Source organism: Ranitomeya imitator, chromosome 2 (assembly GCF_032444005.1).
Source record: "Ranitomeya imitator isolate aRanImi1 chromosome 2, aRanImi1.pri, whole genome shotgun sequence".
Taxonomy (NCBI): Eukaryota; Metazoa; Chordata; class Amphibia; order Anura; family Dendrobatidae; genus Ranitomeya; species Ranitomeya imitator.
In genome coordinates this window covers 831,087,189-831,104,963 of record NC_091283.1, presented here as the reverse complement: position 1 = coordinate 831,104,963, position 17,775 = coordinate 831,087,189, and the positions used below count along the sequence as shown (strand labels likewise).

Genomic DNA, 17,775 nt, shown 5'->3' with positions numbered 1-17,775 from the left:
ATGGTATCAATCCAAAAATTACATGTTCCCCCATTACATATTAAAAATATTTATCTCATCTGCATCTTTAAAGATTACTAATCACTTGTCATAAATGTAATTATTATTATTTTTTTTTTTTTAAATGCCACGGTTCTTCTGAATCCAGCTCTGTTTTTCTTTGGTTCCTGCTCCTCTATGTTCCTGAGATATGGCCACCTCTTCCTGATAGAGACCACACCTAATTTGGCTTAAACCGCTAGATTTCTATAAGAAAACACTCAGAGAGAAGAGTTGAGGCCACACCCACTTGACTATAAAGACCTGTCTCAGATACGGAGGGGGAACAGGGACAAAATAAAATGGATGCCAAAAATCAGGAAAATAGTGTTACTATTTTTGTCCTGTTTATCTAAATTTTCCAGCTTTATGTTTTTATACACTCCTATGAAGACGACCATATTGAAGATATCAATTTCCTTACTGTACTCTCTTTATTAGCCTATAAAATAAAAAAAAATTGTGATGACTGCTCATCTGCACAAGTCTACACATCAAAGTTGATCTGAAGAAAAAAAAAAATGGAAAAAAAAAAAAAAAAAAAAAAAGTAGTGTCCTCCTACTTTGAGTGTTCTAGTGGCCAGCATAATACATTGAGTTTCTTGGGGACGCATGCATTATATACACACACACACACACACACACACACACACACTGTACACTATAGAATACTGAGAGGATTTAATGCAACTGGATTTTTAGTCCAGGTTTTTGGAGTAACCAAAAGTTCCGGGCTAGAAAAAGTCTGTCCTGTGATCCAGTCCAGGATGTACAATGCTATTAACAGCAGCTGGGTTTGCTCAGTAGAGTGGATATTGTGTTGAGACTGGAGGAAGGCAGTCTGCTCTGATAAGAAAGGTGTGTTGGAGCCAAACAGGGATGTGTCTGTTTGGTGAACACATTTAATACAAGTGTGAGCTGCTGCTGGGAATATTGAGGTTAGTGAGGCTGCTACATTTAAAGGGACTGTCACCTGAATTTGGAGGGAACAATCTTCAGCCATAGGGGCGTGGTTTTCGGGTGTTTGATTCACCCTTTCCTTACCCGCTGGCTGCAATATTGGATTGAAGTTCATTCTCTGTCCTCCATAGTACACGCCTGCGCAAGGCAAGATTTCCTTGTGCAGGCATGTACTACGGAGGACAGAATGAACTTCAATCCAATATTGCAGCCAGCGGGTAAGGAAAGGGTGAATCAAACACCCGAAAACCACGCCCCTATGGCTGAAGATTGTTCCCTCCAAATTCAGGTGACAGTGTCCCTTTAAGTCATTATGATCGCCTTCTAATGGTTCACAGGTTCTAGCTAAAGTATTTTACTGAATAATGCCATAGGTAAAATTACATTTGTGTGCCAAGCTGGAGAATTTTTTTTTCAGTTTTATGCTCTCACCATGAACTTGGTTGTCCGTGTGGGAAAGCACTGAAACTTCCATCTGGATTTCGGTAGCGAAGCTGCCTCCTGTAACCTACAATAAAGGAGGAAGAAACTTCGTCATTTTGGTCTACGCTGGCTCATCATTTGTTGACATGCCTTTTTTTGGCGTTCTGATACAGCACAGTAGCCCAAGCCATTCCGTGCCGAAGCATCTGGAATTAAGTGTATACAGTACAAAGTGTTATTTTTAATGAATGGGATCCAGTTGGTGGCGTATTCCATTCACTGTAATGGTATCCACTCACCCTACAGTCATTTTGAAACTTATTTTTTTTTTTTAGACAATATTAAAGATTCCCTTTACTGTACAACAAAAACAGATGGCAAAAAGAAAACAGCTTTAAAATTGAATAAAAAAAAAATTGATATCGCTCTAGTAGTCACAGATTACTCCTTATGTACCTGTGTGCCTTTGGTTTTTGCTCATGTTTAATTGTATTTGTCTATATTTGCCCCCTTTTCACATGTAAAGCGCCATGGAATGAATGGCGCTATATAGATGTATAATAGATGAAATGATGGCTATATCTACCATTGATCGGACGCATTACACTCTGCATCACATTAGATCACAGTTTTCACAAATAAGGGTGAAACTCAACATTGACTTTAATCTTCAATTGAAGGCACATCAACCCTTAATCTCACATCTACTATACAATCGTCTAAGGGTCACTTCCTTCTTTCTGTCTGTCACGGAAATCCCAAGTCACTGATTTGGTTGTGGCAAAACAGCCACGACCAATCAGCGACGGGCACAGTCCAGCCACGAATTGGCGCGGGATTTGAACCACGCTTCACTAATTGGTCGCAGCCGGCCAAATCCTGTGTATTCAATGTATTATTCTAAAATCTTCATAAACTACCTACATATTCTAGAATACCCGATGCATTAGAATCGGGCTACCATCTAGTTACAGATAAATGAGAACTATGGTTCTCTATAGTTTCCCCTTCAAGGTGAAATCTCCATATAAGCCATGATAAAAATAACTATAAGAAATCTTAGTTTATGTTCCCTGTCTCAGCTTGTAATCCCAATGTCTATGACTTGAGGAGCTTTATTTGTAAAACACAGATATTACCATTTCCAATATATTGGATGCCTTTGGATCTAGCCTCCTCAGTCAGGCGACCGGTTAACTCCAGGTAATCAAGAACCAAAGCTATTGGGGAGAGAGTGGCGAGATTCTGTTCACCACATCCTGTGGGGTCATTGATCAAAGACTCAGGGTTCACGATTGCACGACCCAAAATGTCCCCTATGGCGAGAATAATAGAAATAACATAATAGAATAGATGGTTATTTTTGTATTTTTACTTTGTATAATGTCCGAAAACAATATGGTGGTCAATGACCACCATCCTATAAACAAAGGTAAGGACTACAACACTAAGTATAGGTAAAAGGGACCATACATCCAATGCCTAGGGCTATGTTCACTCTGAGGTTTCTGAACAGTTTATTTGGCGTGGATGCTTTCAAAATCTTGCTCCTTGAGGAAGCCAATGGCGAAACGTACGTCAAAGTCCTGGGGATTTGATTTACTTGCCGGCTTTCTCTTTTTATGATATGCTTCTTCATATGTGCAGTCTCTCCTGCACCTAATTAATTGTTTGTTTATTTGAGAAAAAAAAAAAAAAAAAAAAATTATATATATATATATATATCTCTCGATAGAAGTGGAGGAAAAAATGATAATGGGAAAAAATAAAAAATTGCCCGGGGATGAAGAGGTTAAACTATCATTACGTGTATACATAGAGGAAAGTGATCTAAAGGGCCGCGGAATATGAAAGTTATATTATATATAATAATATATATTCCACTGGAATTAATGGCACTATCTAAACAGGAGTACAATAAATATATATCTGTATACACCTCTTCTGTACTCACCTATTACGGTCACCTTTGCCGACACGGAATCAGACACAGAATTTTCGGGAGGTGAAATGCTGATAGGAATCACTTCAGTTGTGTCTGAAATAAAAAATAAATATAGTTTAGCAGTGCGGTGACTACAGGGGCTCATCTGCTCTGTTAAAAGGGTCTCTAAGAGGAGGTTAATTGAGCTGAGTATGAAAAAAAAAAAAAAAAAAAAAAACGCATTGTCTGTCTTCTATTGCAGCTCAACACTAAAAAAAGTGAGCGGAGCAATATTATTATTATTAATTGTTATAGCGCCATTTATTCCATGGCGCTTTACATGTGAGGAGGGGTATACATAATAAAAACAAGTACAATAATCTTGAACAATACAAGTCATAACTGGTACAGGAGGAGAGAGGACCCTGCCCGCGAGGGCTCACAATCTACAAGGGATGGGTGAGAATACAGGAGGAGAGAGGACCCTGCCCGCGAGGGCTCACAATCTACAAGGGATGGGTGAGAATACAGGAGGAGTGAGGACCCTGCCCGCGAGGGCTCACAATCTACAAGGGATGGGTGAGGATACAGGAGGAGTGAGGACCCTGCCCGCGAGGGCTCACAATCTACAAGGGATGGGTGAGGATACAGTAGGTGAGGGTAGAGCTGGTCGTGCAGCGGTTTGGTCGATCGGTGGTTACTGCAGGTTGTAGGCTTGTCGGAAGAGGTGGGTCTTCAGGTTCTTTTTGAAGGTTTCCGTGGTAGGTGAGAGTCTGATGTGTTGTGGTAGCAGAACTACAATAGCAGACAACTTTGGACAAACCTAGGGCCATTTCTTTAAAAAAAAAAAAAAAAAAAAAAAACAACCACACCACACACAAACCCTTCATTTATTCTTTTGCTCAGATATACTGGTAACTGATTAATGGAAGTTAGGAGGAGGCAGTATATAGTGGAGAAAGGAACACAAAATGTATAAGTAAAATATGGAAAAAGGACACTGCACTGACCACAATTCTAACCCTTGATTTATTTTCGCACATCCCCTGCTCATGGTCGTCCCTGAAATGTCCTACCATTTTTGCTAAGGGGCCTCTACCAGAGTGAAAATCTTATCAAGTCATTTCCTTTTAATTTTTTTTTATTTTATTACATTCGAAGCCATGATCTTACCATTTAAACATACTAGGGAGCTCTTAGTTACTTCTTGTTGAATGCCTTCCGGCTAAATAAAGCAAGAAAAAAAAAAGTTAAAGCTATAAAATTTGTGTATTATGAAAATGAAAGTTTCAAAAGGACATAACATTTCTAAATGGACATCCCATCTAAGGGACCATAATGTATGATAGGATAGCATGTCAAGAGCGGGCTAAGTGGCCCTGCCTACTTATGCAGGACTCACAGGCTCTCAATAAAGTGGGTGGGGGAAGTAGGACTCACAGGCTTTTTTTTTTTTTTTCTTTAAGAGTGTGCATGAGTTTTGCCAGTTGTACACATTCTTACATGAAAATATGGATTCAAATTATTAAAAAAAACTGGACATCCCAAAGCATGGCATCTCCCCTTATATGACCTAGAGGTCAGTTACGAGGCCTGGTAGAACCATCACCTTTGGCATGTTCAAAAATCTAATTTTATGGGAGGAAAAAGTGTAATTTTATCCTTGAGTTGGAATCTTTCTAAATCAGAGATAGAAAACTTGCTAGGACACACCAAGTAAAAACCTCTAGTAATATTAAAGAGGTTTTATCCTTCCACCTAGAAACAGGGCAGCAATAACACCAGGCCCTGGGGCTCCAGGAAACCAAAACATTTTTTTGCCACAGAAGTAGAAAGCATCTTAAATGGCTGTTGGTGGCTCGAATACCAATTTTGCTCTGTGGCCAAGAAATACGTACGCTACTCACCTGGTAGCAGTGTTTTTTCAGGAGCCATGACAGCACAACGAGAGAGAGGGGATCCGCCCTTCAGGGACAGGAAACCTACAGACATAAAAAGGGCGGTACCTCTCTCCCACGTCAGTTGTTTCCAGAGCATGAGAGGACCACCTTGGTTAGTAACACAGATGCAGCATATACATAAATACATTTTATTATGCCAGTGAACATGGAATTTAACGCAAAACCAACAGTGTGTTGAAACATCCAAAACTTAGGGTAGGGAATCTAAGGGTGCTGTCATGGCTCCTGAAAAAACACTGCTACCAGGTGAGTAGCGTATGTATTTATTCAGTCGCCATGACAGCACAACGAGAGACTTTCAGAGACGAAAGATTTAGGGGGGGGGGGAATAATAGCTTCCAGCACTCTTCTCCCAAACGTAAGGTCTGAGGAACTACCCAGATCTAATCTGTAGTGTCTAAGAAAGGTAGAAGGAGAAGACCATGTGGCCGCCTTACATATGTCTTCGATCGATACTTCTGACCTCTCCGCCCAGGAAGATGCTACGGCCTGCGTGGAGTGTGCCTTTATACCATCTGGAACTTCGTTGCCACCTGCGGTATAAGCGAGAGAGATCGCCTCCCTAATCCATCTGGCTAGAGTGTTTTTAGATACTCCAAGACCCTTTCTCACCCCTTGATAGGCTACAAACAGGGAGTTGTCTTTTTTCCAGGCATCTGTCACTGCAATATATTTAAGGAGGCATCTTCTTACATCTAAGGAATGGAAACTACGTTCCTTATCGTTAGCAGGATTAGAGCAAAATGAGGGTAGGACTACCTCCTGTACTCTGTGGAATTTTGACGCAACTTTAGGAAGATATAGGGGATGGGGCTTCAATATTACCCTATCCTCCCTGACCTGCATGTATGGTGGATGTCTGGAGAGTGCCTGCAGATCACTAACCCTTCTAGCTGATGTGAGTGCAACCAACAGGGCTGTTTTAACTGAAAGGATTTTTACAGGGATGGAATCAATGGGTTCGAATGGGGCTTGCGTTAGGGCAGAGTACCAGATTTAGGTCCCATGGGACTAACCTTTGTTTAATAATCGGTCTAGATCTAGTGACTGCTTTAAAAAAACCTAGAAATCCAGTGATTACTGGCTAAGTTAAGGTTATATAATGCCCCCAGCGCTGACACCTGAACTCTAAGAGTACTTGTGGCCAAGCCCATCTCTAGGCCTTTTTGTAAAAATTCGAGAATCTGGTTTATACATGGTTTTTGGTCAATTTGAGCCCCTGAATATGATAGAAATTTTCTCCACACTAACCTAAATGCTCGTTGTAGAGGGTTTCCTACTTTTAAAGGAGTGTATTTACCAGATTCTGAGAGAATCCTTTTCCCCCTCAGTAAGGACCTCTCAAGTTCCATGCCGCTAGGTGTAAGTTGGCTACTTGAGGATGGAGGATTGGCCCTTGGGAGAGCAGATCTGGTAGCTCTGGCAGGATCCATGGTTGGCAGACAGACATCTTCCTCAGCCAAGGAAACCAAGCCCTCTTGGGCCAAAACGGAGCCATCAAGATTACCTGGGCCCTGTCCTCCCGAATCTTCCTTAGAACTAAAAGAATTAGATTTAGAGGTGGGAAAGCATATGCGAGCCTGAAGCGCCAAGATATCAGCAGAGCGTCCACAGCGTATGGGTTGTCTTTTGGATTTAGGGAGCAGAATTGGTGTAATTTTTTGTTTCCCCTGCTGGCAAAAAGGTCTCTCTCTGGACAACCCCATAACTGAATGATTTGATTGAAGACGGCTGGATTTAGCGACCACTCTCCCTGTCGGAGTACGTTGCGGCTTAGATAGTCTGCTTTGGTATTGATACTTCCTTTTATATGAAGCGCCGTCAGGGAGAGAAGGTGTACTTCGGCCACCTGAAAGATACGATTTGCGACCTCCATCAATGAACTGGATCGCGTGCCACCTTGACGATTAATGTAGAACACAGTTACCAGATTGTCTGATAATAGCCTGACGTGTCGACCCTGTAGGGGTACAAGGAATTTATTTAATGCATGTTTTACCGCCAACAGCTCTTTCAAGTTGGAGGAAGAGTCCTGTTCAGACTGAGGCCATAGCCCCTGAACCCAATCCTCTCCTAAGTGAGCCCCCCACCCCTTGGGGCTAGCGTCCGTAGTCAATACTCTAGACACATGATTTATCCAAGGGACCCCCCTGCGTAGATTCGAAGTGTGAGTCCACCAACCAAGAGAATGTATAGTCTCCGCAGAAAGTGTAAATTTACTGTCGAGGTGAGCTCTTAGACGACAAGAATTGTGTAACACGTCCCATTGTAGAGTCCTTGTGTGGAACTGTGCCCAGAGAACCGCCAGGATACAGGACGTAAGAGAACCCAAGATCGACATCGCACTTCTGACCAACACTAAGGGATTATTTATTGCTCTGGTGACCAACTGCTTAACCTTAGCAACCTTTGCGTCCGGCAGGCGACATTCCTGCTGACTAGAGTCTATAACATATCCCAGGAACTCTTGTACTTTTAGGGGCTGAAGACGTGACTTTTTGACATTGGTTATCCAGCCCAACTCGTGTAAAGCACTAATGACCCTCTGTAGTTGGTCTTTGCAATGCGACTCTGAATGACCGACAATTAGCAAATCATCCAGGTAAGGGACTATTAATATATCCTGTTCATGCAAGTGCGCCATAACCTCCACCATGATTTTCGTGAACACCCGGGGTGCGATTGCGACTCCGAAGGGAAGTGCCCGATATTGAAAATGTTCTATCGTGCCGGTTAGTGAAACCGCCACCCTAAGAAACCTCTGATGATCTACATGTATTGGAACATGGTAATAGGCGTCTGAGATCTAAGACAACCATAAAACAATGGTTAAAAAGTAATTTTATTGCTGTCTTGACCGACTCCATTTTGAAGGAGGGTATCAACAAAAAATTGTTCAGGCCTTTCAAATTGATAATGGTGCGATATGAACCATCAGGTTTTTTGATCAGGAACAGAGGGGAATAAAACCCCCTACCTTCCTCGCCAGTAGGGACTTTGACTAGAACTTTCTTCCGTTGGAGTTCCCGGACCTCAGACTCCAGCGCCAACTGTTCTGTAGGAGGAACGAACAGGTGTCAACATAAATTTGTCCCGAGGAGTATGGTGGAAGTCAAAGGTTAGGCCTTTCCCCACAATGCTTAGAATCCATGGATTGTTTGTAATCCGTACCCAGGCTGGGTAGAAGGCCGAAAGCCTACCCCCCACCTGGTCCGCCAGTCATTGCGGTTTTTTAACATCTCGTGAAGGATTAAACATAATCCCCTCCTTCTGCTGCTGTCGTATCTGTTAGATTCTCTGTTAGAGTCTCTATATGGCCTTCTGCGGCTAGACCATCCTCTATTATAGTCTCGTCTGTAGAAGGGTCTTCCTAGGAAGGGAAAGCGTTTATTATCCCCCGCCTTTTCCAATAGCTCATCTAGGACCGGTCCGAATAAGTGAGCTCCTTCACAGCTCCTGACGAAGCCACGCTAGGTGGCGATACGCGTCGGGCCTCCTGCCCCCTGGACCTCTGGTGTTAGGTGGTATGGGTCTGGTCTCACAGCATGACTAGTTGTGTTATACTTGACACTGTTTTGCGTCCTTCATGTACGTGCATTTAGGCTTTAGGCCTCATAAGAATTGGTTACATACTGGGGGTCTTTTATGGCATCTTACAACTTTGGTACCATTTGACTGAGCTAGTAGTTTTCATCTAACTACAATGCGTATATGGTTATGATATATATGTATGTTTATACTCCTCCAGCATCGGTTCCAATTCTCTTATTTATTCAATCATATGGGCGACATTTTGTACATAGTTTGTGTATAACATATCATTATTCTGTATTTCTATACATCAGTATTTTTACCATATGTACATTTTTGTTATAAGCGAGCTGTGCCATGCTTGTACAAGTGTTCAGGATTAATATTTTTGTGTATCAGTTCTATCCATTACCACATAAGTTATATTATCTATATATGTATTTTGCATAGTGTACCTATCATCTGTACATCTACTTTATTCACCATGTCCAGGGGTGGTGGTTCCTTTGTTGGTACTCAGGACTCTTTGGAGTCGAGGTTTTAAATGATTTTATTGTTAGTGTTTGTGTGTTTCTTTTGGTTGACAAATAAAATTATATTTCTATCATATGAGTGGTGGTCCCCATTATATAGCTTGACGCTGTTTCTCTTTTCTGTTTACTCCTTCACAGGGAATGCCACATAACTTTGTTCTGGCTTGTAAGTCCCCTGGCCAACATTTTATCCATAACGCTCTTCGGGCTGCGTTAGACAACGCTGAGGACCTGGCGGCCAACCTGACCAAGTCTGCCGATGCGTCCGAAAGGAAAGCTGCTGCATCCTGGATTATAGGCATAGAGGACAATATTTCTGTCCTAGGGACTTTATCTTTGAGCTGATCTTCGAGGTGACCTAACCATACCATCAAGGATCAAGCGGTACAGGTGGCTGCTATAGCTGGTCTCAAGGACCCAGCTGAAGTCTCCCAAGCCCCTTTAAGGAAGGTATCAGCTTTCCTATCTAATGGATCCTTCAAGTTTCCCAAGTCGTCAAAGGGGAGAGATGTTTTCTTGCACGCCTTAGGCCGGCGTCACACACAGCGTAAAACAATACGGTCCGTATATTACGGCCGTAATACGCTGAAAAGTCCCAAAAAAAGTGGTCCGTAGCTCCTCCGTAGGCAGGGTGTGTCAGCGTTTTTTGCGCATGGCATCCTCCGTATGTAATCCGTATGGCATCCGTACTGCGTGTTTTTATCGCAGGCTTGCAAAACCAACATACCGCTATAGAAGTGATCCATGTGTCCCAAAAAGAAAAGAAAATATATATATACCCTATATAATAAAGGGTTAAATGGCGGAAAAAATTGGCGTGGGCTCCCGCGCAATTTTCTCCGCCAGAGTAGTAAAGCCAGTGACTGAGGGCAGATATTAATAGCCTGGAGAGGGTCCACGGTTATTGGCCCCCCCCTGGCTAAAAATATCTGCCATTATTAATCTCCATTATTAATTAGGCTTAATGTCACCTTACAATAGCAAGGTGGCATTAACCCTTCATTACCCCATATCCCACCGCTACACGGGAATGGGAAGAGAGTGGCCAAGTGCCAGAATAGGCGCATCTTCCAGATGTGCCTTTTCTGGGGTGGCTGGGGGCAGGTGTTTTTAGCCAGGGGGGGGGGGCAATAACCGTGGACCCTCTCCAGGCTATTAATATCTGCCCTCAGTCACTGGCTTTACTACTCTGGCGGAGAAAATTGCGCGGGAGCCCACGCCAATTTTTTCCGCCATTTAACCCTTTATTTTAAGAGCTAGAACGGCCAAATTTTGCAGATACACACTACTGACATTAGTAGTGTGGAATCTGCAAAAAAAATGGAGAGAAGACATGGTTTACTGTATGTAAACCATGTCTCAAATCATGTCGGGTTTTAGGAAGGAGAAAGAAAAAGCCGGTAATTGAATTACCGGCTTTCAAGCTGTATAGCGCTGGAATAAATATTAATATATATATATACATATATGTGTCTCACTGACATATATATATATATACCTATTCTATGTGTACACATTTATTCGACCTATTGGACTGTAAGCGGTCAGTGTGATTTTACTGTACACCGCACTGAATTGCCGGCTTTTCTCTCTAACAGCGCTGCGTATTTCTCGCAAGTCACACTGCTTGTCCGTGTGTAATCCGTATTTTTCAGGCTTCCATAGACTTTCATTGGCGTATTTCTTGCGCAGTACGGTGACAAACGCAGCATGCTGCGATTTTGTACGGCCGTAGAAAGCCGTATAATACTGATCAGTAAAATACGGCAAATAGGAGCAGGGGCATAGAGAATAATTGTGCCGTATTTTTTGCGAGTTTTACGGACGTAGATTCTGCGCTCTTACGTCCGTAAAACTCGCAAGTGTGACGCCGGCCTTAGCGACTGCCGCATCCAGTTTCGGAACTTTATCCCATGAGGATGAAGCCTCCTCCTCAAAGGGATATCTTCTTTTAAAAGCTGGCGGAAGCGAACCCTTCCTCTCTGGTTTCTTCCATTTCTTTGAGATTAGTGATTTGATTTTGTCAATCACTGGAAAGGCTCTTCGGGACTTCCGCTCAATACCTTTGAACATAACATCTTGAATGGAATATTCCGACTGGGTATCCTCTATCCCCATTGTACTGTTAACTGCTTTAACTAGATGGTTAACCCTATCCAGGGACAAGCAGGCTTGACTGGACTGTTGATCTTCAGAGGAGGAAGTAGACGGAAGGGACCCTGAGCTCAGCTCACCCGAGTCCGAATCTACATCAGATAAAGGGGAGGATTTTCTAACTTCCGTTCCCCGAGACCTGGATCTCACAGAACTTTTAATTTCCTGTCTAACCATCTCTCTTATTGTAGAGGTTAGATCAGGAGCCTCCTCCTCTAGCAGGCGTTGGATACATGTTTTGCATAACTTTTTCAAATGCCCATCCGGAAGCGGCTCTGCGCATTCGGCACACTGCCTATGTTTAGCTTTAGACAAACTTTTTCTCCCCTAGTAAGGAGAGAGGAAAAGACAAGGGGAACATAACCATCACTAAGTGAACTTTCACGAAGATCACTTACCCCGCCAGTAATGAGTGGTACCGTAGATGGGGGGGTCCTTCGTAGCCGGCAAATCCTTACGGCTTGAGGACTTTGGTATAGAAACTCCAGCCTCCTTAGCTCCACCAGTGCGGCTACTGCCACTAGACCGACGCTGGGAGCTTTTCCGAGGCTTTTCTGACTGCTGCTGCTGGCTGCCGTTAGTCCCTTCTGGCGACTCCATAATGGAATGGGCAAGGAACATCAGCCATCCCAGCTTGCAGCCTTAAACAATGCCCCCAAGGTACCGCCCCCGGATGGGGGTTAGCAGGGAATCCCAGGTGTCAGCCATTCGATTGATGGGGACCATTGTTCACACTGCGCTGCCCTCCCCCGAAGCCCCGACGTCCCCGCAGCTGGGCGCCGCCATTAGCCGGAGAACAGCTCCACTGCGCATGCCCGGCCGCGCCGCCCGCCGCGTCATCCGGACACGCCCCTTCCTGACGCGGCGGCGGCGCCCAGCAGACACGCGGACCCGGACGGCAGCGGCACTCCACCAGACCAACGCCGCACCCCCGCAAGGCACCGACTGGCTTCCGGAAACCCAGCAGCGCAGCACGTCATCCGGCACACACTCCCCAGGTACTCCTTTATGGCCACCATAGAAGCCAGCCTATATGACTGAGGCTGCTTCCTCCTGCCGCCACCTACACTAAACAGTCCCCCTGCCGTGTGGTGCTTCCTGCCTCCTGATCAGGCCAAGGTAGGGGACCCCCGCTACCTGCACCGGCCTGCCAGGAGTGGGGATATCTTCTTAGCTTCGACCCTCTTCTCAGGGCCTGTCTGAAGAGGTTCCGCTGTCAGGGACAGGAAACCAACTGACGTGGGAGGGAGGTACCGCCCTTTTTATGTCTGTAGGTTTCCTGTCCCTGAAGGGCGGATCCCCTCTCTCTCGTTGTGCTGTCATGGCGACTGAATAAATGTGAATTTTTGCTTCGGAATAGAGGAGAGAAGAGGAAGCCTAGTTGCAAAACTATTAATTAGGAACAAAATACCTCTATAATGATCGATCGCACGATGGTATCCTTGTAAGAGACCCCATCTTGGTCAGCGGAACCTTCGCATGTTGTTGTTTTGCCAAGATGGACAGTTTCACCTGTTATAGTGACCGACACCGTTCCTGCAGCAAGTTGAAGCATATACATTTACAGGTTGGGTAGACATCAGTGCAATCAATGAACATATTAAACTTTTTTTAAAAATTATTTTTTTTTGACAAGTGGAAAGCATCTAATGGAGAAAAGTAAGTGAACAATGTTCAAGTGTATAGCCATCCATATAAAAAAAATAAAGTAAAAAAAAGAAAGGGCTGATGGGATTCATCACATCATGGAACATGTTTTCTGGCAGTTCTTCCCCTTGTGTCTTACAGAGAGAAGTCCACTATGGTGTCCATCTCGAATTAAGCATAAAGATTTGTGCTGCACTGGTCCGGTGACCAGTTTGGTACTTGATGGCAAATGGACCAGGGTAGTGAATTTTGGCATCCTTGACCTGCCATACTGGGCACCATTTGTGGTCATGACGTTGCACAAGATGGCATGACATACGAAGGGTTAGTAAATGCAAGAGGTACCAAAGATGCCAGACCAAGGGTGTCAGGCAGGGTAGACAGCATTGGCAGTCAGATTGGAAGCTGGGTGTTGGCCTAATGCATATTGATCTGTATGTATTGCAACAACTATTGTTTGTTTAATATGATGGGATTTATATATCTGCATGCATATTGTTCACATGTCAACAAAGTTAAAAAAAAAAAAAAGGAGTCCTCATTTACAGACAGGATGTTCCTCCTCCCCTTCCCTGTGAGCACATTTCTTGTGTGGAGCTGAAGCTGAAAGCACAGCAGATCTGTCTCTCTCAGAAACCAGATTGATCCTGTTCTCATGTTTTAAGCTGGATATTCTTAATAAATGAACATTCTCTGTTGCTCGTTGTGGACATCACGCTGATTAACCCTCTGGTAACACTGGGCCAGGGCAATACCGATCATTTTGCTCGTTTCTAGGAAGAGGTTGTTTTCTGGCCCCATTATGGATCTTAATATAAGAATTTCTAAGTAATCTTGAAATCAGGCGACCGTAATGGAGCATGCAGTATAAGATTATCCATTTTAGATGTCCGGATTTGACGTTAACTTACCTACTGATATGGCTTTCAAACTAAAGGAGTAAGAGGCCCGTTGCCCAGAGCAAACACATTTCTCGCTGTCCGCGTCCAATGCTTCTACTGTGTAGTCGCTGGAAGGTTGCAGTGTTGCACGGACCTGCACAGATGGGACATGTCAGAATTTTAAGGAATAGGTTTTGAGAAAATAACTAAAAAAAGTCTGCAGTACAGAATGGTCAGAGAAATGATGAGGAATCCAGCTCAACGAGAGATAGTGAAAAAACCTTTTCTTTATTCACTTGAAAAATGTGTTCAGTGGAGGAGAAAAACCATCAGCAACTACAGAGAATAAAATGCGCCATCAACGCGTTTCTGGTGACCGAGCACCCTTAGTCATGATGTGGTACAGAACGGTACAGCTTCATTCTGTAAAGAGCAACACAGAGAGAATCCTATGTACTACGCCATTGACACAGCCATGACTCAGGGATCCAGGTCACAAGTACTGATCTGACCATTCGTTCAATATTGTCTCTCACGCCTTCCTGCTTTTCTATTTGCACCCCCTAAAACACCTAGCGAGTCCCCCACCAACCCCCCTAGCTGCAGTCTTGTCTTTCTAGCATTATCTGGTTTTACATAACATAGTATAAAAAAAATTTCTTCATTTTAAAACTTTGTCATTGTATGGAAATAATGAGTGCTGGCTTTCAAGTGACTGGAACGTGGCTGCAAATCATTCATCCATATGACCAGTAGATGACAAAGAGGGCACCACCAACCAAGCACTCTACTCTTGCCAGGGTTAGTGGATATGGCGCTAAGGTAGTACCCTTCTTTGCCTCAGTGAAAATTGCCTATGACTCAGCCAGACAAATCCCATAATTCATAAATCAAAGATGTATAGTGTGTAAGCAACTCAACTTTTTTTGTTTTTCCACCCCGTGGATCCAAAATGATAAACATGTTCTGCAAACCCCGTCCCCCTAGCTACACCCCTGAGGAGTAAGAAACACACAACAGATGGCAAATCCTCACCTTGGCACACTTGTTCAAGTAATTGGATATCACAACTTTTACAATCAGAGTCTCTCCTCGAACAAAGGAGTACGGAAGAAAGTCGGATACAAAGAACTCCTGGAAAGAGGTGAAGTTGGCCGGGTCCTTGCTCATTCCAAAACCATTCGACCAGTCAAAACAGACCATGTCAGCTTTCCATTCAGTGATAGTGCCAGGAACCACCAGAGGTAAATAGCCTGTGCCATTTTCACTATGAGAGATTACAAAATTAAAAATTACCTCTTTATGCAGAAAAATCCCCACAAACAAATTAGATACACTAGATTTCACAACAGTGTCTTATGTATTTATAAACAGAGCAATCGCTGGGAAATGGCCATCACCATATTGTCTCATGGCGTGCTGTTAGACTAATGCAACACCACCTGGTTCGCCAATGGGTAAAGCAATGCACAAGGTTAGTCATCATATGTAAAGATTTCTTATGTATGCAAGTAGCCTGTTCAGAGAAGAATAGGTCTAGTGCCAAACTCCCAGGAGAGCATTGCATGGCCTAAAAGTCTCTCTATGCCGACCTGGTGATCTTCACAAGGAGAAACTTTACACATTTTTTACTTAAGAAAAAAAGGTCTCTAATGGGTAATTATAAGAGGCATAAATAAAGCCCCGATCCCCCTGCCTGCAGCTACTATAGACATTCAAAAATCTGTTCAGTCCCCCAATATAGCTACAGTAATTGATCAATTGACTGACAGCGGTCTCTTCCAAATCCCCCGTACACAGCATCACTGGGCACCCAGAGACTTCTCTAGCAATGGCCCATCTACTGCAAAATAAAAATGTGGACCGCTGAAATTCTGCAGGCCGGATCCTTCTCTTAACCAGACATCTTTCTGGGGAGAGCCAAGAAGACCCCATACATGCTAGACCGTCGACTGATACAGGTGGGTTTGGCTAACTTTAGTCTAATGTGTATAGCGGCCCTAAAGAAGCCTTCTCCATCTTCAAGAGCACACCTCTCTTCTGCCTCCCGGCTTCATAATTGCCGAGGCGGTTGTCTCCTGAAGATTGACAGTTTGGACCAGCGTCATGGTTTCACCACTGGTCTGAAGTGAGCACTCTCCCATCATACTAGCAGAGGTAGCTTTGCTTCTGTAGCGCAGGGAGACTGGCCGAGGTGGACCACTTCAGGGCACTTGCAGGCTCTAAAGCACAGAATGTGTATGCAGCATGCATCATCACCTGGGTAACTGGCTACTCTGAGGACTATAGGGTGGCCTGTTACCTAGGCAATGAGCTGAGTGCAATAAAATAAAAAAAAAAAAATTAAAATAAAAAAAAAAAACTGTCAAGACGAAAGAAGATTTTTAATAAGAAAATTGTAAAGTCGCATGTTTATAGAAGCACTTTAAAATGTTACTCATCTAAGAACCTTATTTTTTAAAAATAAAATGTCATACAAACGATACAAGGCGATTCACGCTCTAGTTTACTGTGAAAAATTGCTCTGACTTCTAAAAGATGGTGGGCCGTTCTGAAATTTGGACTGTACATGAGAAGCGACAGGGACTAGAAACATTGTGCCGAGTGGTCCCTTAGGCTTGCTGCCCTGCCAGTCATCACCACTACGAGACTTATTACACGCCTTCCTGCGGGTCGGTAGATTACATGCGGTGCTTGTACTTCATTTCTGCCGAATTCCTTCTTCATTTGTTAACAATGTACAGATACAGTTTGGAGGAGCGCATTCATTGTGAAAACTTATTGGAAAATGGAGTTCTTAAAGAGGGACGAAAGAGTTTCTAAAGAAGTTTGGGAGGTCAAAATCTAAAGTCCAAACCGGATATTCTGTCATTGGTGAATAATCTGGAACATTACTGGATAGGCATGATTGACAATGTCCAAAAATGTCTGAGAAAACAATTCAAGATGTGAAACAGCGACTTCTGGCAACTCCACGTAAATCATACACAGGTTTCCCCAGGAGACAAGTAGGTCGTATTCCACATGTCAACGGGCAGCCAAGAAAGGTCGTGTTCACCCATACAGAGTCACTATCGTTCACGATTTGAAAGGGCCTGATCCAGAGAAAAAGAATGTTCGCGCTGGATTTTTTCCATTGGAGCCATTTGAAAGGTTGGGTTTCCAGTAACAAGCCACTAGAGCAAACAGCGAGAAATTCAAGCTATGAGCCCAGGCGTCCTGAGGAATACATACACGCCTGCAGACGTGCTTGCCTGTCAACGGTGGACATTTTCAACACCCGCTTTAAAACAAATTTTTCATGAACCAAGGTTTGTACAGTCCAAATTACAGCACGATAGATCGTATTTTAGAAGTTAGCAGCAATTTTTCTGGGTAAACTAGAAAGTGAAGCACCCTTTAGAAGCGGGACTCGTCAAAAGTGAGGACGGTCACTTCTTTTAGCCACTTCACAACTTTGAAAGTCTGAATTGGGTGAAAGAAGTGAAGAAAGACAGATCACATTCACAGCAAGTCGTTTTGACAGTGCAGTAAATAAATCCATTCTTTTTGACCTTTTTTCAGGCACGTTCAAGCAAAATCAGCCAGTAGAAGATGATAAAGGGGAATGGGGAGGTTACAGCTGCAGTTTTTCCCTCTCTAAAGTGTGAAGACATCTGATGGCTTCTGCTTGCCAAATCCAATATGCACCCACCATTGCCTAAAGGGGTTTCCCAGAATTA

General features: G+C 43.5%; 1 protein-coding gene across 4 annotated transcripts in view; it reads right to left on the bottom strand.

Annotated features, from left to right (window-relative positions):
• Positions 1-17,775, bottom strand: part of LOC138666017 (ovostatin-like) — a 219,747-nt gene that overhangs the window by 11,623 nt on the left and 190,349 nt on the right. For all 4 annotated transcript variants that reach the window (XM_069754074.1, XM_069754072.1, XM_069754073.1 and 1 more), the window contains 7 exons: positions 15,089-15,320; positions 14,084-14,207; positions 12,937-13,061; positions 4,520-4,571; positions 3,377-3,460; positions 2,562-2,738; positions 1,432-1,507 (listed from right to left, as the gene is read on the bottom strand). In XM_069754074.1, coding sequence (XP_069610175.1) covers positions 1,432-1,507; positions 2,562-2,738; positions 3,377-3,460; positions 4,520-4,571; positions 12,937-13,061; positions 14,084-14,207; positions 15,089-15,320 — 870 coding nt within the window. The remainder of the gene's footprint in view (positions 1-1,431; positions 1,508-2,561; positions 2,739-3,376; positions 3,461-4,519; positions 4,572-12,936; positions 13,062-14,083; positions 14,208-15,088; positions 15,321-17,775) is intronic.